At 41.7% G+C, this 22957-nt stretch overlaps 1 protein-coding gene across 2 annotated transcripts in view; it reads right to left on the bottom strand.

The window, feature by feature from the left end:
• The window catches only part of Sfmbt2 (Scm like with four mbt domains 2), a 203414-nt gene that overhangs the window by 85680 nt on the left and 94777 nt on the right, over positions 1-22957 (bottom strand). Inside the window, exons 5-7 of one of the 2 annotated variants that reach the window (XM_076831791.1) lie at positions 14992-15080; positions 13048-13294; positions 6985-7082 (exon numbers count right to left, since the gene is read on the bottom strand). In XM_076831791.1, coding sequence (XP_076687906.1) covers positions 6985-7082; positions 13048-13294; positions 14992-15080 — 434 coding nt within the window. Of the gene's footprint in view, positions 1-6984; positions 7083-13047; positions 13295-14991; positions 15081-22957 lie in introns of those variants that run through there. The other variant, XM_076831790.1, reaches the window with a different exon arrangement.

The following is a 22957-nucleotide window of genomic DNA, read 5'->3' on the forward strand; positions in this document are numbered from 1 at the left end:
TTATCTATAGATTTCGAGGACATCGTTTAACTCCTATCAGTTACAGAGATAATTTTGGATCTGTTTAATAATTATGTCAAACTTGACAAAAACTGAGCTATCCCAGGACACCAACAGACTGGGCATTTCATGGAAGTGCAGTCAGACAATGTCAGCCACATGACAATGGACTCATGCAGGGCAGTGGTCCCGGATCATGGTGGAGCTGAGCATCTTCTTCTGCCTCGGGACATCATAGCCACCGTAATGACAACATACAACACGTCAAGGGTTCTATGCCAATGCTGCTGTAAACAAACCTACTGTGCTGCCAGGTGTATAAAAGTATAGCGCGTAAGACTTGATAACGACGATGTTCCTGACTTACGTATTTACTATATTATGCTTTTGCCATTATTTTAGAGTGATACTACTTCTACATATTTTAAAAAAAAAAAAAGTCTCCTGGAAAACAGAGTTCTGTGCTCCACCAGCAGCAGCAGCCCCACATGTCTCGTATTTACTGCAGCCCCTGATGGCACAAGAAGGCCACGTCAAGTGACCTGCACCACCTCAGACTGTGTAAATAATCAGCTGGCGACACACTGCCTAGACACACCCTCATCCCCAGGGGAGGACTGACTCTACTTGCAGCTGGTACTTCCTCCTCTGTGAGTCCTGACGAATGCAAAGCCTCAGTCCCCAGGACCTCCCTGTAGCCACGTTACTGACAGGGAACTGGACAGGGGGCAATAGTGGAAGGACACAGAGCTCCAGCATTGGGTGTACACATTACATCAAAAACCACATCTCTCCTCAGCTTCAAATGAGAGGAAATTACCAGAAGCACTGGCCACATCTCATCCAGTCTGTTCTAATATGTACCTGAGGAATGTGTCAGGCTAGGGAAGGAAAGCAAAACAGTCCAGAAAATAGCGGCTGGAGAGCAGAAACCATTCACACTGCGCTAAGTCTGTCACCCAAACCAAGTGCTGTTTTGAGCATATTCCTAAAGCTTGTGCATCTCCACTACCTGTCCAATGAGGAAATGCACTATAATCGCACATAATTAGCTTCTGAAAGACTCAAAAGCAATAATAAGAAATACAGGCTTTAAAAAGAAAAAATCCGCGCACAAGAGTCAATATGAAGTCCATGTTGTAGTCACTTTGAGCAAGATGCAAAACCTGGACGAACGAGCTGCAAGTGGTGGGATTCTCACACTGAGATGTTTTACCTCCAACCCAACCCTAACACGCTCCTCTGCATTTTCCACTCCTTCCCTTTCGGAGCCTGGGGTCTCTTTAGCTGATCATGAAGATGCAGCTGTCACTGTGAAGTCACTGTATCCTAACTGTCATCTAACGACTGAGCCCTTTTCTTTACCATGCAATCATTCAGAAGCACTCACGGCGGACTTAGTCCATGTAAATTATGCCAATGACCTCTGCAGGCCTTCTATTCTTCCTAGGTGTTTTTTTGGACTTACTTCTTCAGTGATCTATTCAAGAATATTTATGTCCCAGGCATTCTTCAAGACAGTAGGGTAAAGCAGCCATAAAAATAACCACTACAGCCTCGCAGAACTTACATTCTAACTTGAGGAAGTAGATTACATTTTAAAAGGTGCACATTAATACATAACAGGCAGAGGTAGGAGAACTATGAAGAAAAATAAAGTGGGGTGGCAGGTACAGCTCGGCATGCTGTGGGGTGGCACAGGGGCCTGTATCTCTGATTTTAAGCAAACCTGAAGAAAGTGACAGAAGGAGCCATGCAGAAATCGAGGGGGTGACTTTCTGAGCAGATGGAGTATTAATACAAATGCCTGAGGCAGGAGCACGTGGGTGTTGAAGGGACAGCAGGGAAGGGGCAGGGGGCAGCCCAAAGCCAGCACCTGAGAGCTGCAAGGACAGGGGACTTGGAGAGCAGTGGAGGTCACACATGGAACCCAGCACATCACACACCCCAGGAAGGGACAAGCAAACGAGGGACAAGATCTGACTTCTGCTTCAAAGACTCGCTCTGGCTGCTCTGTCAAGAACAGGCTCTAGGGTGCAATGACCAGAAACCAGGAAGTAAATTCTGAGACTGACATAACAGCCCAGGAGAGAGGTGGCAGCTGGGATCAGGCAGACGGGAGTGGGTTTGGGCCACTTTGAAGGGAGAGTCAAGAGCATTTGCTGATGGATGGAACAGAGGGGGCCAAAGGCTTCTGACCTTCAGAAGGACTGAAGACTGGTCCTTGGGTGGCATCTGAGAATGTGGCTGATAATTTTATCCCTAAAAGGACATAGAATTTTTTTCCTAAACACAAGAATGACTCACTGTGCCTAAGCTGCTTCTGCAAACAATAGACATTATACTAAACACTGGGTTTCCTTCTGGGAGCTGTGAACTAGGAAATGTGCCAGGCAAAGGGTGCCTACGTGACCAGACCCTTACAAGAACCCCCCCCCAACACCCCCTGCCCCGTAGGACTCCAGGAGGATGGCCTGGCTTTCTGGAGTTCACCCCATGCACCTGCACCCTTCAGGGATTTACTGTGTATCTGGTGCCGTAGTAAAGTATAACGTGAGGAAGTGACCTCTGGATCCTGAGAGTCCTGGTGGGTCATCAATGAGGGGCAGGCATGGAGACCTCCCAGCAGGAGGGCCAGGAGGACTTCCAGGAGGGTGCCAGGGGTGCTGACCTCAAGCCTCAGTGGTCTTAATCTATAGTTCCCGGAATCCACCACAGATCTCAAAATAGCTGATTTGGAATTTCAAACCCTCTAAAACCTTCAACACTTTTTAAACATAAAGAACTTTCCCTTCTTTCAGGGATAAAAATGGATCACGGGTTTCAGTGGCATCCCAAGGCTGGCCCTTCCTTCCATCCTGAGGCCCAGTGATGAAATGATGTTAGTAGCAAAACCTTTGCTTCCTGTATTTTTTCTAGTGTTCTAAGGAAAAACTACGTGGTTTCTGTTAACCGGGGAACGAGGTACTACTTTTGATTTGTAGACCTGTTTGATGGATATGGGAGTTTCTCAGTGAAACCTGAATGATTTAGCAGAGGTAAACTGCGATTTAGAAGAACAGCAGAGAGCACAGAGTAGCAAGATGTACTGAGTCTCGTGGGTGCCGGGCACAGAAGGAGCACACAGCATCAATACCAACACTCTCTCTCCTCTGGTTTCATTTTTAAACTTATTAAGTTCTCTCGAACCTCTCAGTGGCAGTGAGAGACCACAGAGACCCTGAGGCCACAGAGACCCTGTTGACCAAAAAGCTGAATTGGGCCTTAATAACTTCATTGTTTGAAGACAGAAACAATCCTTGAAAGAAACCTCCTAGCAGCTCTTTACAAAAGACGAAAATAAAAACATCTTGCTGCAATGGGGGCATTTCACCTTAGCAGACATTGATGAGTCAGGTTAATCACCTGACGGCTGAGGCTGCAGAACAGGTAGATGTGACTGTGTTGAGGAAAGGTTCTGTCCACACTTGGGTTCCTGAAGCAGAGCCCTTGGAGGCCGATTCCTTTGCTCTGAAAGCTGACAATGAGCCATCTGTGGCCAGGTGAAAATCCAATGAGATCACGGAAAGCACAGAGGGGTTGCCTCTATTTCCTTATTATTCACGAGGAGTAAATTAGTACTATTATAGAGAATGGTTTTGGCAATCTTTTAGGTCTCTAAATAATGAGGATGATTCCTAGGGGGAACTTAGTATTTATTATTTTTAAAAAACAGGTGTTCGCATCTCTGAGGTTTTTCTTTTTTAACCCATTTTATCAACTATTTATATTTCAATTAAGTGTATGCTTTAAAGATTATTTGCATTTTCTGAGTGAGTCAGAACTCCCTGAAAAATGCAGTGTTCAAAAGGTATTTGGAATGCTCTCTCCAATCAAAGGTAAATAACAGCAAAAATCCTAACTCTGAGCTTGTTTTTGCCCTATTTCTGTTTGTGTTCAGATAAAAGGGGAAGGGTGCCCACCGATTTGATCTGACTTCGTGTAAACATGGATACACACACGTGAGCGCAGCCCCTGTGTCAGAAAATGCAGCATAATGAGATTCATTCCATCAAAACACCCGTCTTATCTAAAGTGTAAAAATAATAAAAAGAATTGCTTGGAAACACTGCTCGTTCCTAGCTATTAAATGTGCTTAGCTTTGACTTCTGTCTCATAAGAGCTGAACACTATGGCAATTTTCCATAACAAATGCATCTCAGATGATTCACTGCTGAATTCAAACGTATATTCCCTTCCACCATAATGAAGAAAATAAAAGTCTGTCTCCCTGTCCAGAAATACTGATGAGCAGTGATAAAATAGAAAAAAAATAAATAAAATTATATATGTGTGTGTCCGTGTACTCTATTTTTGGACCCTACAGAGGAATACCACTTGCTAGAACTTATAAAAAGAGAGAGAATTTCTCTTTTGTTTATTCATAAATGAAGCAACTACAAATATAGTTTGATATCATTTCATGCAGTTTCTCTGAATTTAATTACCTTCTTATAAATACAGGAACCCAGTAGAGAATACTAGCATCTGATTTCTTAAATTATTGAGCATAGATGCAATGCAGTGGAACTGGCTTAAAAGTGTCCCCTAAGAGTTTGCATCTACCTGGAACCTGTGAATGTGACTATGTTTGGAGACAGGGTCACAGGATGAGCATGGGCTAAAGGACTGCTGTCCTGAAAAGGGAAGGGAAATCTGGACAGGAACACAGAGAAGAGGAGGTCAGGTGACGATGGAGGCAGCACACAGAGTGAAGCTACCACCAGCCAAAGAATGCCAAGGGTTCAGCAGCCACCAGAAGCCAGGGCAGATTCCTGGGACTGTCTCGGGGCCTGCAGGTTGAGTCCCATCCAGCTGACACCTGAATCCCAACTGCAACCTCCAGAGTACGGGAGAGTGAACTCCTGTTTTTCACACCACCCAGTCCACCGTCATTTGCTACAACAGCCTTAGGAAACTCAATGGTCATTCCCATGGCCTCCAAATTAAATATATAAACATTCACTGCCCACTTCTCTTCCAAATTGAAATAAGAAAAATCATTTATAAAAGTATCTCACAAACTTTAAGACCACAAAATATCTAATGCAACCAAGTTTCATTTACAAAGTGCCTACACCATACACCATACACCCTGTGGTGGGCTAGGCCCAAAAGTAATACTCAATATCTACTCTTAACGACAATGCTTAATTATGAACAAATATTGAATGAGATGATAATTTTCATGTACTTTATCAAAATAATTGTGTGAATTCTCATGGGTGAAAGAAGAAGGAACTGTATTTTGAAAAATATGAACAAACTATTAAAACCCAGAAACAGGTCAACAGCACATAACACCTTTTGCAAAGAATAGCTGCTTCATAAATATTCAATAAATTAGTTAATTTTTAATTAGAGATATATCAAGATTATTAATGCTTGTACCTTTGCAGTCTTAGTATTCACACTTTTAAATAACTGCATATCCAATTAATCTATAACAACTTTAACTCAGAATTTTTTAATGCAATGAATTAAGTACATATGTCCATTCAAAAATGAGTTCATTTATTTGATGAACCTTTATTAAGTACTATCATGGGCAAGGAATTATGTTTTTAACACTGGACAAAACAGATATGGTCCTTATCTTATTGGCACTTCAACGGGAAAGCAAGATGGGTATTACATAAGGAATCACAGGAATGACTGACCACAATTACAACAGAACAGGAGGCCGAGGGGAGGCTCACGCTCATCAGGGTCCAGAGGCCCTGGAAAGGACTTCTTTCTTTTATTTGTTTTGTCTACTGGCACCTTACAATTGTACATAATGGTGGGCTTCACTGTCACATTCCTACAGGCCTGTAACACAATTTGCCAATTTCAATTCTTTAGGAAACTTGTATTTGAGATAGAAGGCTGAGTAAGAATTTAACATTTGAAGAGCATTAAAAACAAATAAACAAACAAGATGCCAGAGTGGAGGCAGCCTGGTTCCCCTGGTACCCCTGACCAGAAGAGACACTCCATGACCCAAGACTACAGAGGAAGCACCACGAAACCACGCCAGGCTTGGTAGGTCTGAGAGAGGTGTAGAAACTCCAGTTTACCCCTGTCCAAATGACAAGTGTTTTAAATATGGCAGTGTCAGGTTAGGGTGTCAAAAAAAAAAAAACAAGTCCATTTTCTCTCTCTTTCTATACTCCAACCCAAACTATAACATATTTAAAAAAATAAAAATACACAAGCCAACTCAGCAACAACAAAGGTATGGAGAGCCAAACAGCTGATGACCAAGAAGGGACTAATTTAACATATTCAGCAAAGCCAAATCGAGGCCTTCAGCAGAAAAGCCGAGAGCTGGCCCAATTAATATTGCAGAATCCTCAAAGGCTCAGGAGCCAGTTTCGCAAGCTAACAGAAGCTCATAAAATAAGAACAGAGAAACTGTGTAGGAACAGTCAGACCCCAGAGAGTCTCCCTGGGCCCACTCTAGAAGACCAACACCCTGTCCCCATCCTCTCCATAGAGGACAGAAACATGTAAATTTTAAGCATAGTTTTTAAAAAGGGTTAAGAACTTGGTGATCCATTGAAGTTGGGATGTTCCAGGCCCTTCGTTCTCTGCACGTGCCTTCAAGAAAATTGTACCATCTGGAGAAACATCATTGTCAATGGTTTTTCCCAAACAAATGCTAAAATTAATCTTGCTGCATTTCCTTTTGTTTCTTTGGTAAGGGGCGAGAAGATGAAAATGAGACGTACGTTATAGAGAAAAACAGTAACTTCAACAATTTTACCAGCATCTTATAACATAGGTATTTAAGAAGATTGTCCTAAAAATAGCAAAAGGAAACACACAATTTTAAACATTCTAAACGCAAACTGGTCGAGAAGGTTGCACTTTTAACAGCGGGAAAGGGTTTGAGCGTACAGCACTCCTTCAACAGTTTGCACTTGAAAGGAGGGGCTCAGCTGCTGAGAACCCACGGCTTACCTTGAACACTTCCATTGGAAGAGGAAACTCTGCAGCAACAATAAGGGATTTTTCCAGAGCACATTTCCACTCAGAGGTCATCTTCAAAGGATAGATTTCTGTATCAACAGCAAACCACAGAAGAGTTTAAGGACTGGAATGTTCTGCCCGGTGGCTCTTTCCTGAGTTTATCAGGCCCCAGCACCCTCAGTCTGCCACAAACAGTCACCTGCTAAAGGGATTTTCCAAAATTAAATAGCAACTCAGGATTCTGCTATCAGAGATGAAGAATAAACTTAACAGGGCTCTTCCTCGGGGAACAGTTGTACGCATTTTGTGCGCATTTTGTAAGTAATTTAATAGCATTAATCACATTAGCCAAACCTTTGGTCATTCATGGCCCCCAAATTCCATATATCGCCAAAGATGTACTAACCACAGATGAAGAACTTATTATCTGATTATTTTCTAAACTCTTGTCAGGTTTTTGCAGTTATTACAACATATTTTTCACTAAATCTCTAAGCTCTCGTATGCTAAAAATAGTCCCTATAAGTCAGAAAATTATTAAAAGGTAAATTAAAATTTACCAACCAAGTTTCATATTTACACTTGAAATGTTGCGAACACACCACATGTTGCCCATATTTTTTCCCCAGGCAGTGGGGGAGAGAAAGATTTACGCACAGAGGTTACACAGTCTGAATGCAAAATTAAAAGGAAAAAAATTGTTGAGCACTGTTTTTACCTATTGCTGAAACTGCAGGGGGATTTTATGGCCTGATCTCAACAGATTTAAGACCTTATCAAAACAGGATTTGTAGGCGCACTCACTGGAAGTAGATATGTTTATACCTTCACTATATCAACCCAGCTACTCCAGACAGACAGTTAGGATACGAATATGAATTTAAGCACAGTTAAAAGGCAACATTAAACCTTTGGGCTATATTTTTAATTTCTTGCATGTCTGCTTTTTAGCAATGGAGCCATATATTTGAACCCTCAGAGCCTCTGGACTCACCTTGAGCACTAAACTTCTCTGTTTGAGCAGTTTATTTAGTCCTTTCAGGACATAATTACAGAACTAGACAAGTTATCAATACCCTGTCCCCTGCCATTGTTCATTACACAGAGACACACAAAGGGTGCTGCTCTAGGACAAAAAAATCCCCTACTTGTGTGCACTGTCCATAATCCTTTCTAGCACTTTCTAAAGACTTCCACCTTTGGCAGAAAGAAAAAAAAATTCCCAATTCAGCATTTCTGTGACAGAACAAAAAACAGATGTGACTCCTCTCAGTAGTATCTAACATATTTAAAGACAGACAGTGGAGCCTCAGCAAATGCTGGAGTGCAGAGACCAAAAGAACCACCCCCGACTGGTGAGAGGGACACTGAGGGAGATACTGTGGCTTCTCACGGAGTCCCACAGAGTATGCCAAGGGACCAGTCCACAGAGCTCTGAAATTGCTCCCTGAGGATGAGGAGGAGAGTCTCAAACCAGGGGCACAGCATCAAAACCTTGGTGCAGGGGAGGCAATGCAGAGGACTGCAGGAAGCAAAGGCCAGAGGACACCAGCTCAGCCATTCCAAGAGGGTCAGGAGAGAAACAGCACACAAGGCACCAGCAGCCCCTCCTCAAGGGCAGATTCACTTTTCCTGCCATCTGCAAGTAGGGTGATGGGGAATTCAGTCCACACATGGTAGGAAAAAGGATCAGTTACGAAAAACAAGGGGAATTTCCAAAGTCAAGAGCAAAGAAAATCTGAGAACACAGAGGATGAATAAAAGGAGAGGTTCGGTCTACCACATTGGCACCCTTCACTCTCTTGCTCTGTGATCCTGACCAGTTATACCCCTGACTGTGATCTCTGAGTGGGGAAGGGTGTCCTGGAGACAAGAGAAGGCAGAAGAGTGGTTAGGAAAATTAAAAAAAAAAGACACAAGGCCAATAGAAAGGGAAACCCACTATGACCTGGGTTAGATCCATGCTACCAGAACTTGGTGCCGAGATGCGGCAAACACCTGCAGCACTGTCATGCCCCTCCAAAGCCAGTCTTGCAGACTGGCACTGGAGGCCTGGCTGCCAAGTCACCCATTCAAAGCTGACTCCTCCACCATGGGATGCCACTTTTCTACCTCCACAGCAGAGACACATGGAACAAGCAGCCCCAAGCAGTTCCCAAGATCTCTGCCTCTGTCCTACCAGCTCATGATTCTCCACCTTCTAAGGGTATTAAGTCCTGAAATGGAATCTAACTCTACAACCAGGCATCCTTCCTCTCTCAAAGGTGACCCTCAGCTGCAATTCTGCCGTCTGCACAACACCTGCAGAGTGGGACACCTCGGAGAAGCAGGAAGCAGAGAACCACGGTCCCTGTGCGCGCTTCACAAGATAGAGCCACTCTGGTTACACCAGCAAGTTTATGGACAATAAATAACACCATTAAAAGAACATAAAACATTTTCTTAAAATGATCATGCTGCAGGTAATTTAATGGAGTGCAGCATCCCAGTTCTGTTTGTAGGGAAGTTGTAAGCAATTAAAATGTGTCCACACTCATCTGGAACTAAAAGCCTACAGGAAAACGGGGCGGTCTCCTTTGGTGCAAGTGTTTGGCAAGTTGTTTCCTAGTAGCACTGCAGGAAGCAGGAATGCACAACATAACCATGAATAAATAAATAACCACAAATAAACTGAGGCCTTGAGGAGGGAGCCCATCTTGACTGGGCCCACCCCCAAGCCCCCTCTGTTCCTTTCTCCTCTACCAGATGCTGCCAGCAAGGAACAACCACTATACACTTGGTAAGAGAAAGCATCCATTGGGAAATATTATAAACTGAGTATCTGTACCCCCAAAACTTTATATGTAGAAACCCTAATCCCCAATGTGACAGTATTTGGAGAATGAGCCCTTGGAAGGTGCTTAGGGTTAGGGGAGGTCATGTGGAAAGGGCCCTCAAGATGCAGTGTCCTAATAAAAAGGGACACTCAAATAAGAAGCTCACTCTCAATCTACTATGTGAGGACCCAGCCAGCACCTGGCCATCTGCAAGCCTGGAAGAGAGCTCTCACCAGCCTGACCCCTCTGGCACCTGATCTTAGATTTACAGCCTCCAGAACTATGAGAAAAAAATATCTGCTGTTTAAGGTGCAGAGCCTGTGATATTTCGTTACGGCAGCCACAACAGACCCATACTGAAAGCAACAACTCATTATGGACTAAGAAACAACTTAGGCAAAAAGCATTGAAGTTATACTCAGAAACATCCTGACTCTGGGAACTATTTAAAGCAAGAATTATAAAAATTTTTTAAAGAAAGTTTAGAGAAGGCCTTGGAAAAAAATAAATATGGAGAAAATTTCTAGCTTCTGCAAGAACATCTAAAACTCTTATGTTGCTTTCCAAACATTCAGAAAGAGAAAGGAGGTGGGGGCCACCTAAGGGACCCCTGACCTCAATGTCCTACCAAAACTTTCTGGGAAACCAAAGCATAAGCCTCTGATCACAATGGGTATTTCTAGAAAATGCCACTCGTTGGATGTGCCTTATACGATTCAGCAGCCCAGCAAATGAATAACCATCTTCTGTCCCAAGCACTAGAACGCTACTTCCCCTGATTCAGGCAGGTAAGGAAAGGCTCAATGATATATATCCTCAGAGGTGGACACAGTGTATAAAATCTAGTTCCTACAGAGTCTGAAGAGTAACTTCCCATTATCTGTTTCTACCACCTCTACTGAACAGTTAAGAAATATTGTACCCTTTAAAAAGTAAAATGGGTGGTGGTGGGGGGGCGGGGAGTTAGGATTATTTTTAACAGCAGCAGTGGTACTGAGGGGGAATGAGGGTCCCTTAGAGCAGGGATCAGCTGGCACGGCCTGCCCTCCAAGTAGGGCCAAGAGCCACCCACCTGCCCCTGCCACCACCCTTTCAACTCTGATTCTAACTGCCAGTTGATGCTGGAAACTTAACGGCGTTTGGGAGTAACAAAATTATTCTAATATTTCCTATGCAAATCTGCAAATTTTAATCCTACCTATATTTCAGTTAAGGAAATAGTGCTACACGTAAGTTGTACAAGTCCCATTGGGACCTGAAATTAATTGATGTAAATCCAAAGCATCAGCTTCTGTTCCCATGCGTAAAACCTAGGTAATAATTGTCTCTCTTCCCAGGGGTGTCATTTTGCTGAATGAAGCAACAGAATCTAGTTTTCATCTTGTAACTACCGTACATGAGGAACTTAAAGTGCTACTTGGAGTGTCTTTTCACCTCTTATTTTCTTTCCCCCACAGACAAGCTTTCTTGTTGACAATTTACGTGTTGAGGAAACCCGCATCTGATGTCGACTATCGTTTTTAGGTGTAGAGACCCTCGTGATCCCGGCATGATGTGAAATGGACAACTGTAATCTAGAAAATTCTAAGACAAATAAGCAAAATTTAGTTTTATATCCTGAAGACATGAAATTACCTAAAGAGGGAGAGCTCAGGAGCAAGTATTTCCTAATTTTCTACAAGGACACTTTCCATTCTTGTGTAAGTATGAGTTCCAGGATTTCACAGGGAAAAAGCATGACAGAACACCAGAAGCTACCAGGAATTCTTTGCTTTGCTGTACACTGTTACACAGCAAGGCTGTCTTTCCTCTATAATTTATAAAGCAATTAGGTCCTGAGCCGGGGTTTACACACACGCCTTTCCCCACAAAGGAGATTTTCCTCCCAGCCTGTGAATCCCAAGGCAACCTGAGCTCACATCTTTACTCATGATGTGGACAGGCCCTTCATCATCATCCAAAATTACCCAGGATATAAAACTCGTTTTTGGCTGCTTCTCTAAACACTGAGGACAATACAAATATAATAAAATACTGGGTGACATGTCTACGCACCTGTCAGATTTAACACAGAGGCAAACACAAGGGGTCCAGAACCAGGAATCTTTTGGTTAAAGAACTTGAGTGACAGAAGAGGTAAAACACAACTCCTTGCCTTCGGGTCTTCAAGGCAACACCAGCAACTGCTAGAGGATAACAGTTTTCTGGTGATTCTAATCAAGCCAAGAGCTAAGTGGTTGCTTGGAATACATAACATTGACCATAAGGAAGATCAAAAATACATATTTCTTCCTTGGGTATCTTTAATTGCACAAGAAGCCAACATTTTTATTCTGAGGTTTCCCATCAAAAGGTTAGGAAGACCAGTATGAGTCAGCAAGAGCATGAACTGGAATAAGCATAGAACCTGCTCCCTATAAGCTAGCAACCCTGGACAAGTTAACTCTGGTCTCAATTTTCTCTGCTATGAAACTGACACCAAACATGCAACACTCTTTTGGAACCAAAATAAACAACACAGAAGATGCAAAATCACCTGGCCCATAGTGAACACTCAAGAATGGTTATTTTTTAAATACTAAGATTTTTGACTAGTTAGATATGTCAGAAAGCATAATCCACGATTCTATTCCATTAAGCCTATGCAATGTCACTTGACACTGCATTTAAAGTCATCTAAAATTGATGATGTGACAGGAAAATAGCATGATGATCCTCTTAGTGCTATTTCCTGGTTGGAATGGATTATATAATGAAAAGCAAGTAGTTTGGCTACTCAAACTGGGTGGATGGGTAGAAGGATGGATGGATGGATATGTATGAATAGATAGATAAGCTGATATGGATGGATGGATGAATAAATGGATGGAAGGATGGATGGACAGATTGATGGATTTAGGGAGACGATAGATGGTGTGGAACCTACTTAGTCTCAACAAAATCCTTGAAGAAGAGAGGGGAGCACATGCTCAATCCCAATTTATTACATCTTTCATTTCTGAACCACGACTCCAAAGGAACTAGACCAACTTCCCTAGGGCTTCCAACATTACTTTCTTCTTTGTGAATGCTATCGATCGAGGTCTTGGATTTTATTCCCCGTAGAAAGCATTCTGAAGTTGACATACTTAAAATTCACATGATAGCACAGATCTAATAAACGTCCCAGAGACACATCCCAGAAAATATTACAACTTTTCCTAAAATACTTCACAGTAGCAAAAGCTTTGGCCCTTACCTGAAGGTGGGTCCATTCTGTATTTATTCTCTTGACACCAACCAACTGGTCGAAGTCTGTAATCCAAGTAAAACAACCACTGGTCATAGGATTCAGTGTCCTCCAATCCCACATAGCGAAGGCGTAATCTTCCTCCAACATTTTCAATCACACTAACTATCCAGTACTGAAAAGGGTTCTGAGAATCCTGAAGTTCTATTAAGGAATCAACTGTAATGAGGTCTATAGGGCCTTTCCCTCGCAGAGGCTGTTTAAACAGAAGCAAAACTCCTTATTTTAAACTTTATTTTAAAGTTCTCATGGAAACAGATGACAGCAGAAGATAATATTTTTTCACACCATCATCCAAGCTATTGGCAAACAATCTGGTGTTTCCCTCCACCCCCATCCTCTGCACAGCCCTCGCCCCACCCCCTTCCCTTTCCTCCCTCACACACATCCACGTACCCGGTGCTGTACCCAGCAACAAAATCCACAAACAAATAGAAAACAACAGTTTGTCTTAGGTTTTCACCAAACAAATCACCCTTCACAGATAAAATTGCATTCACAAAAAATTACTGTGCTTTTAAGAAGAGTTATACTCAAATTTGCCTGGAGCTAGAAAAAAACATGGTAGCAAAATGTCTACTTTTCAAATAGACAGATGTACCTCATAGGGGGCTATAAATTTTCACCATGACTCCTCAACAGAGTTTTCTTAAAATGGCCACTATTCTCAGCAGGCAAGACTCTCTCCCCCTTTGCTTAGGTGAGTGGAGCACCACGTGTAGAGGTAATATATCTAATTCACGTGATGGTCAGCTAAGTGCAACCATTATGTACAGTTATTTCTACATTTAACCACTTAACCTGATAATTGGTTTGGAAAATATATAATTATTGTCCCTTCTAAGGAACCTTCTTCGCATACATTAACATGTGAAAAGGGTGTTTGTTCAGTCAGCCTAACAGGCAGATACCTTTTAAAAAAATTCACATAGTAAGACAATTTGAAAGGGCGAACAATCATCATTTTGATTTGTTCACCAAACAATTAAAATAGCCATTAAGATAAACAAATACATCAGGCAAAAATGGTCACAAAACAAAACCTGCTGTGTAACAGTGCTACTGTTTTGTTTTGCTTTTTCTTTTCTTTTCTTTTTCTTTCTTTTTTTTTTTTTTTTGAGAAGGTGGAACATTAGGGTTGAAGTAATAATAATGGCACTGTCAAAATCCACATTTAATTCCCAGTCATTCATTAAGTTTTCTCCCTTCCAGGGGCACTCTTAAAGCACATTTGGTAATTCAATAATTACTTATGACACAGAATCTTTCTCTTGCCGTTTCCTTATACATGATAAATATTAATGTTTCATCATAAAATTCTTTTCAAATGAACCATAAAGATTTCAGTTTAAATGTTTTCTTCAGCACCTTGAAATTGCCTTAACTATATTTAAATACAGTCAGCCTTTTCTCCTTTCTTCCAATGAGGGAAGCTAGCTCCATTATTCGTTAACACGGGCATTCCCATCTTGGAGTTACACGTCTGAAGTGGAATACTGGATGGAACCACTGCTCAGTGTGCCCCAAGAGACTGCACAAGAGCACACACATGCTTAGGCATCACCTATTTAACGATTCATCACTCTTGTGATTTTATTGACATTAACTAATAAAGGAGAAAGGCTCAAACTTATAGGATAGTGAGGAGGCATCCTAACATAAAAATGCATTCACATAGAGCAAATTTTCCACTCACTGACTGTACCACAGGGTACAGATTAGTTAACACCATTCAAATCCATCACCTAAGTGATTCAGCACCAAACAGGAAGTGGGGCTATATGCATAAAGATATCTGTGTCTACGCGTGGATCTGCAGAAGGATATATGCAGAGGTGCCATTTGGGACGGGATGCTTCAGAGATATAAGAGATGTATAATAACAATACATACACCTTCCAGCAGGTTGGCAGGTGCTGTCCGCGAACCAGTCAAATCATGTATGAGGAATTCGGTCCAGTCTGCATACTTCTCTTTGATTGCTGGCAAGACAAGGGAGAATAAAAAACATTTGAACACATCAGTAAAATATCAAGTAAACTTAAAATCACTGTAGTTTTCTGTATGTTGGTGTTATTTTGATATATCTTTTTCTTAATTTTAAGCACTATGCTTAAGCAAAAAGTTGAAATCACAGGTCTATCAGATGACCTACCTTGCCCACAACTGGTCATCTAAAAGATAAAAGAACCTGAAGTGCTGAAGTCTTATAAGCTATTTAAAAATCTTAACTGACAACAAGATTCCAAGCAGAAAGAGGCCAAGAAGGAATGGAGGAATTAGAGAAAATTGCCATGGGAAAATAAAGCCAGGCCCTGAGTTATGTAAAAGGTTGATGGGGTAGGATAAAAAGGGTTCTTTGGACTGAGAGGAAACAGCATACTAACAAGAGGGATAGAAATGAAACAGAAATGGAGAAAGAAAATACAGCTAGCTACTGGACCAACACGGCACAGTCCAAGCCTGCAGGGCTGGGAAGCCTAGTGGAATTGACAGCTGAGAAGTGACACTGACATCTGAGAAGCAGGTCATTTCTAGAAATACTGTAAGGGTCTGAAAGGAAACAGAAGACTCTAAAAGCAGGGAAACTGAGGCTGCTGCTGTTATCTAAGTATAAAAGTTACAAGATCCAAAACAGGGTGACAGCCTGTGAGCAAGGAAGGACTGCATTTGAGACAACTTTTAAAAAAAAAAAACTATCAGACCCTGGAGGTTGACATCCTATAAGTGCTTAGAACACAAATGTACCCTCCCGATGACTCTTCCACAGTACAGGTCTCCAGAGGCCTGGGGAGACCCTCAGCCTTCATGGGCAGCAGAAGGCAGAGCAACATGGTTCCTTGGATTCCACTAACTCACACCGTGATGCTGAACTTCCTGGGAGAAAGATAGCAAGCCACAGGTGAGCTGCCTAGGATCCACCCAGTGTTCAACTGAGCTTCTGGTAATGGTCCAGGGACGTTAGGTATGAGGTATCCCCCAAAAGCTCATGTACAAAACAGTGCAAAAATATTCACAGGTGGGAATTCACCTGTGAAAAGATTCACAGGTCAGTCAAGGGTGAGGCCTGATTGATGGAGTAATCCACTGATATGAATTAACTGGTGGGGACTGTAGGCAGGTAGGGTGTGGAGGGTGGAAGTAAGTCCTAGGGTTGTGCCCTTGGAGTTTTTAGTCTGTCCCAGGTGAGCGGAGGGTTGCCTTGTTGCCAGCTTCTTTCCTCCGCCATGCCCTTCCACCATGATGTCCTGCTCACCTCAGGCCTACAGCTATGCACGGACTGAACCTCTGAAACTGTGAGCCAAAATGAACTTTCCTTCCCTTTGTTGATCTTGTTGCGTCTTTTGGCCACAACACAAAGCTGACTAAAACGAGGTTTATGTGTAGCCTAAGTCCTTCAAAGGCTTGATGTAACCTCTTCTAGCTCAAACCTACAGAAAGAGAGTTATTACAGAGGGTGGAGGTGCAGAGCTGGGCTCCAAAGCAGGTTCTGCTATCACTGCATGTACAACTTAGGGAAATTTCACTCCATTATTCTCATCAATAAATAGTGCTTATAGGCTGCTGAGAGTATTAAAGAAGAAACACACACAAACAAAATAAAACCATGCCCAGCTAACACTAAGCAATTAGTAAAATTTCATCTTGGTTTATTGTAAGTATATATTAGATGATCACATATTTCCACCATGTATTTATTACTCACTACCACAATTCCCAATGGAAACCTTCCACAAGCCGAGGCAAGACTGTTATCAGAATGAGGCACAATGGCAGCACTAACATGCATCTCCATCAGTATCTGCCCATCATCCAGGATGATCAGAGTCTGAGACAGGCACCAACACAGAGGTTACTCCAGCAAACAAGGATGGAAAACAGAGCTTTACGCCCACCCTCCACTTGTAAGAGCAGTGCGTCCATTCATTCTTTTTTATCTCTAGGGTTTCTCCCAGATAAAATACCACTGTCCTTATTTTAGACATACATACTTATATGGAAATAACTTTTGGGGCAAAAATATCACAGCTTTGTACTCTCTTCCATCAGTAGCAAATGTAGTAATCGTATTTCAATGTTATTCCTTTTATTTTGTGGGGGGTTTTGTTGGGTTTTTTTTTTTGGGGGGGGGGAGTGCTAGCAGGGATTGAACGCATAGGCACTCAACCACTGAACCACATCCCCAGCCCTATTTTGTATTTTATTTAGAGACAGGGTCTCACTGAGTTGCTTAGCACCTTACCATTGCTGAAGCTGGTTTTGAACTCACAATCCTCCTGTCTCAGAACTGCTGGGATTACAGGCGTGGACCACCAGGCCTGGCTTTGTTATTCCCATTTTAAAACCAGCCTTCTTGCATAACTAAGATTAAAACATTAAAAGCAAATATGTACAAGATAAATTAATTAAAACTTTCACCTACTTTATGCTTTACAAAGACCTTTCGTTGACTTTATCTATTCTGACCCTGGTAACAAGGCTATGAGGTGGCTCTTCTTAACTAACTTGTAACCAAGTTCACAGAAAAATCTAGGGTCAGAGCCAGCCAAAAACCTCCAAGTATTTAGACCCTAATCTTACATCGAGTCTTTCCTCTAGAAATGATGACTCTCCAAAGTTTTTGCAAAAAGTTAAATCAACAAAACATAGGTATGATGGAGATATCATGAAAACAACTGTCTACCCATAAAGTTTCAAGACTGGGGCAAAATATACAACTGTACCCGATATTCATTTCACATCTCTTTAGAAAAGTACAGGTCAAACAATAAGTGGTCCTATGCAGTCAGAATTTACATCTACATCCTGTATGAGAAGATCAACTCGCCTCTCAAGAGTTGTTCCCATGTGCACATAATTCAAGTTAACATTTAAGTTAAAAATTTCTTAATATGCAAGCAGCAAAGACACGGTGCAATGCTAAAATTTAAATTTTGAGAGTCCCAGCAAGACAACACTGGAGATGGTCTGAAATTTACATCTTTCAAGCCCTAAGTTCCAGAGGTCCCATAACTTCCCCTTAATATGTTTCAGTATAAGACTCTGAAGCAATCTTTTATGTGCCGCAGAATATCTAGATAAATTGCTCTCCACGGAAAATGTATCTATAAAGCTATAAAAATACATGGACCATTTTAGGTTAAAAAATAGAGATGAAACAATCCTCAGAAATTTTGCTAATGTTGAAAGAAAACCTGCTTCAGTCAATTTTAGTTCTCAGAGCTCAATTTTCAAACGTACAACAAACCTACTAAAATAAATATTACCCTAAAATGAAAACTAACAAAGTTCTATTCAGTTACATAAATAAAACTCTAGTTTATTTCACAAATACTCCATTTTGAGCAGGAACTCACAACACATGAAGGAAACAATCATGACCTTGAAGTTCAGAAAAAGAAAACACAAACACATACATATACTTTTTGTGAGGACATTTGGAGATGGCTCCAAATTCCACAACAACTTCATTGGGATTGGAAAGCTATATATACAGCCTTAAGGTTACTATCATTTTTCAGAACCTGAAAAAACATCACTAAGGTTGGACTTCATCCCATTAAGCTAATGTCAACAGAGAGTCCAGGGAGTGTCACCTCTCAGTGATGTCCTCTTCTACAGAGACTGTCCCATGGGTACGATGCCCATTCAAGCAGACCATGAACATGAGACCTGTGGGGGGGTCAGGTGGACCCACATCAGCCCGGGCTCCTCAAAGCCATGCCCCAGTCGAACAGAGAAGCCCACCACAAAGGTGCCTTTGTACTTATTCTGAAGACAGGGAGGAGAGTGACAATGAAGAGCAAGGCCACTTTCACTGGAACACACTTCAGGCAACAGGGAAGGGGCTGCAGTCCACCCATCTTCCGGAGTTTAGACCCACTGAATTTTTCTTTGTTGCTCTTCTCTCCAGGAGAGGTTCTCAACCTGTTGACTCTAGGCATCCCACGAAACTGGGTGATTTTCAGCCCACCTGGGACTGGGCCTCCCAACTTCCTGCTCTTCAAAGTTAACAAGCTTCAAGAGATCCCAAAGTGCCTCCTAAGCTGCAGCCCCCAAATCCGACTGGGTGGCAACCGCCCCCCACCCCCACCAATAACTTTACAGTCACCAAGTCCTCATTAGCTTTCAAGCTGCCAGAAATACTGAAATGTCTGTTCTGTGCTGGTCCCCCTTTGACTCTGTGGGTTTGTTGGTCTTTGCATTTTTCATTCCTTTACTCTCATGAGGAAAAGGAGATAAATAAAAGTGTGCAGTCCATGGAGACTCCTGGTTTACAAGAGAACTAGACCCTACAAAGAGATGTCGGGTAGCAGCCTTTGGCTTGTCAGAAAAAGACTTTTTAACACTGACCCAGCTAAAGAAAGAGGCGGCAATGGTAGATCCTGGATTATAAATGGAGGCACTTCCTCCTACTATGAAGAAGGCTGCAGACTTCCTATGGAGACTTTCAAAGAAGAATTTGTATTAATTTTTTATATTGTGCTAAAATTAAATTGTCCCTACAAGCAGAATAAAAGGCCATACAATTATTTGACCGGATTGATAAGTTCCTACTATGTGCAATGGACATTATTGATGTTCAATATACTACAAGCATTCGTATCTTTAATAATAAGTGTAAGTCAGAAAAAAGATACGATTCCTTAGAACTCAACATACACAGATTGTTGGAAGAAAAGTTTTAATTCAATCTGTTAAGACTCATTCAGTTTTATAAATAAAGTTATATGATTCCTAAAAGGAATAGTAGCATTTAGTTCTAAAAAATAGAATTTAACAGACATCTTAGAATTGTTGGAAGCAAGAGATAAATCTCATAGTGATGACCCTGTAGTGAAAGAAGAAAAATAAGTGGTATAAGACTCTCAGAATAACTGCAGAATTTGAATATTTAATATTTTTGCCATGATCATTAAAACCTTGATCCATATTTACACAGACCCTTAAAATGGAAAGTCTGTACAACCTCTAAATTGCTTGGAGTTTACCTGCATACTGGGAATGAGAACAGGAGAGTGGTGCTTTTTTTCTTGAAATTAGCTTATTATGGGGTCACATATGACTTTTGATGACAATTATTTCATGGGGTCAAAGGATTAAACAAGAAAATAGACATAAACTTCCTAACACTGTTCACTTGGGCACTAAGTCTCAAGACTTATAAAAAGTGAAGTATCACAGGTAATATGATCAATCTTTCCCTCTTCAGTGCACCCAAACGTTTACAGGGCACACCAAGTTTTCTCTTAGTGAAGCAAATACGAGGTGTTTTAAACTGATGTCTTCATTAAAGGCTAACAATTTCTTGCAATCCAAAGTTAACTTTTAGTAAACCTATGAATGGGTCATGGTATAAAATTACATTCTAGAACATAAATCATACAGCAATATTTCATCATTTTGAAGAACTATAATGAGAGTAAAAATTCCTTGCAGGGCATTCTAATCCCCTCTTTGCCCCTCCCTGACTTGAATGCTAACGGTAATTTTGTCACCATGATCACTTCTTCAAATAGATGCAAACTGGTACCAAAATTAAATATGTCTTATGGAAAATAATTCCTAATGTAAACTATCAGGAGAATCCAATTCATTTTAAGCTTCAATCTGCTTCTTCTTGTTCTTATAAAATTTATCACTCATTATATGGTGGAAAACACCGTGGCTAAACTTGGTAATTAACGCTCTTAACAGAGTAGGATACACTATACACAAAGATCATTATTCCAGTTACTGACTGATGCTTTTTATGAAAACAGGATCAATGGGGAATAGATAATACAGTGCTCACATCAATATGAAAGTTCAGACACACGGTTACTTATTTACTTATTATTAAAATTTATACTACAGATCATTCTGCAGCTTCCAAAGTCTAGACATTTTCCACACCCAAATAAAACTGTTCTTCTCTATGTTGTGCACAAGAGCACAGACAAACACGAAAAGCAGGGTCCTTGAGATGGTCACAGAACTCAGTACTCACACCAGATTCCCACATTGCAACTGGGCAAGCAGAGGCCCCCGGGAATCCACTCCTCATCAGTTCAGTTATTCCTATAACTTGTGCAAATGTCACATCTTAGTAAAAGTGAATCCATTCTAATGACTGTGTATTTCAACAAGCGAGTACCTCAGTACACTCCCGTTTGCATCGATGTATTTGTGAAGGGAAGTGAGAGGCTGTGTAGCTTTTTTTTTTTTTTTTTGGTCAGCTACTCTGCACTTGCTTCAGTGCCCTCTCTGGGAGCCGCAGCTGGGGCCAGTCCTCGCACCAGGGGACACAAAGTGAGGTCTCACTTCCCCACCAGCACTAGTATTTTCAGCACCTTGCATCTTAGACATTGGCATAGTTATCCATGGGAAAGTTGCAGTTATCTGAATAACAGGCACAGCCACCACAGGGAGGAAGTAGAATGACATAAGGCAGTGAAAGGACAGTTCCAACCACATGATTACTTGACCATGACCAAAGCAAGAGACTGCTGAAACCACTCAGCCAAGAGCTCAGCAAACATAGGACCAGGAGATGAGAGTGCCGGGATTCTGTATTTAAGTCAACCCAGAGAAACGGAGACAAAGATGCGTACCAGAGACTGGGACTGATGTGGATCAAAGGGGTACAAAGTTTCCCTTAAAAAGGAGGCATACAGTTTCATCGTCTACTGCACTGTTCGGTGACCACAGTTAGTATGGAGACCATTAATACTAATGCACTGTAAATTTCAAAATTGCTGGAAAAGTAGATTTTTAACATCTCACACATAAAAAAAAATTTGTGAATAGATAAGGTATAGGACACATTAATTGGCTTCATTTCATCTTTTTACAATGAATCCACTGGTGAAAACATCACATTGTACCCCAAAAATATATCCATTTATTATTTTTCAATTTAAAATTTTAATTAATTCTAAAAGCCATGAAAGAAAAGCCAATGCGATTTGCTGATGTGACAGATGAAAAGTAAGAGGTGAAGATGTCACCAAGACTGCCGGGTCAAGAGATGGAAGAATGGAGCTTCCACTTACCTCGCAGGGCAAACTCAGGAGAAGCTTAAGTGCAGGGCCAGCTCTACATATGTTCATGCCGCAATGACCACAGGACATGGTGTCATAGCTGCTCAGCTGCTGTAACAAAGAAACCCAAACACTCCAAGGTGCAAACACAGTGCAAGTTTCACTCTCTCCATACACTCCCAAGGCAGGTGATCCAGCGTGACAGGCAGCTGGGCTTCAGTAGGAGTGGTGGAGCCTGGGTCCCAGTGGTCCTACCATCCTGATACAAGCAAGGGTGAGGCCAAGCTGCTCAACCCATATTCCAGCCAGGAAGCAGGAAAGGAACTTAACTGAAGGGTGAGTACTTTCCACCTCATCAGTTGCACATAGATCACAAACAACACTTGCCCTGGTATTCTGTCACCCAGATGAACAGCCACACTTAGCTAAGTGCAGCTCTAACTTGGATTACAAGAAAAGTCCCAAAGAAATGACAGGAGCTCTCTGGGACAGGGAGCAAACTGGGTTGGACCCAGTGGGAGGGATGGAACCTCGTTTACTCATGTTTGCCATGCAATGATGCTTCCTCCTCCACCTGGGTCAGGGTAGTGCCACAAGAACTATTTCCCAGGCTTTTATTACAAGTGGGGAAAATCTACAACATAGGAGGATCCCTCACCAAAGTGCCCACTCACACATTCAGCAATGCCTCTGAGAGAAGAATATGGGGACCCACGGGACCCCATCTTATAGGGGCCTTCTCTTTATAGATTCTCAGTCTATGCATATTTCCCCTTTCCTCCAGTGAAATTGCCTCCTAAACCTGTAACATATGAGGTTATAAAATGTCTCCTAAA

This window comes from Callospermophilus lateralis, chromosome 13 (genome assembly GCF_048772815.1).
Source record: "Callospermophilus lateralis isolate mCalLat2 chromosome 13, mCalLat2.hap1, whole genome shotgun sequence".
Taxonomy (NCBI): domain Eukaryota; kingdom Metazoa; phylum Chordata; class Mammalia; order Rodentia; family Sciuridae; genus Callospermophilus; species Callospermophilus lateralis.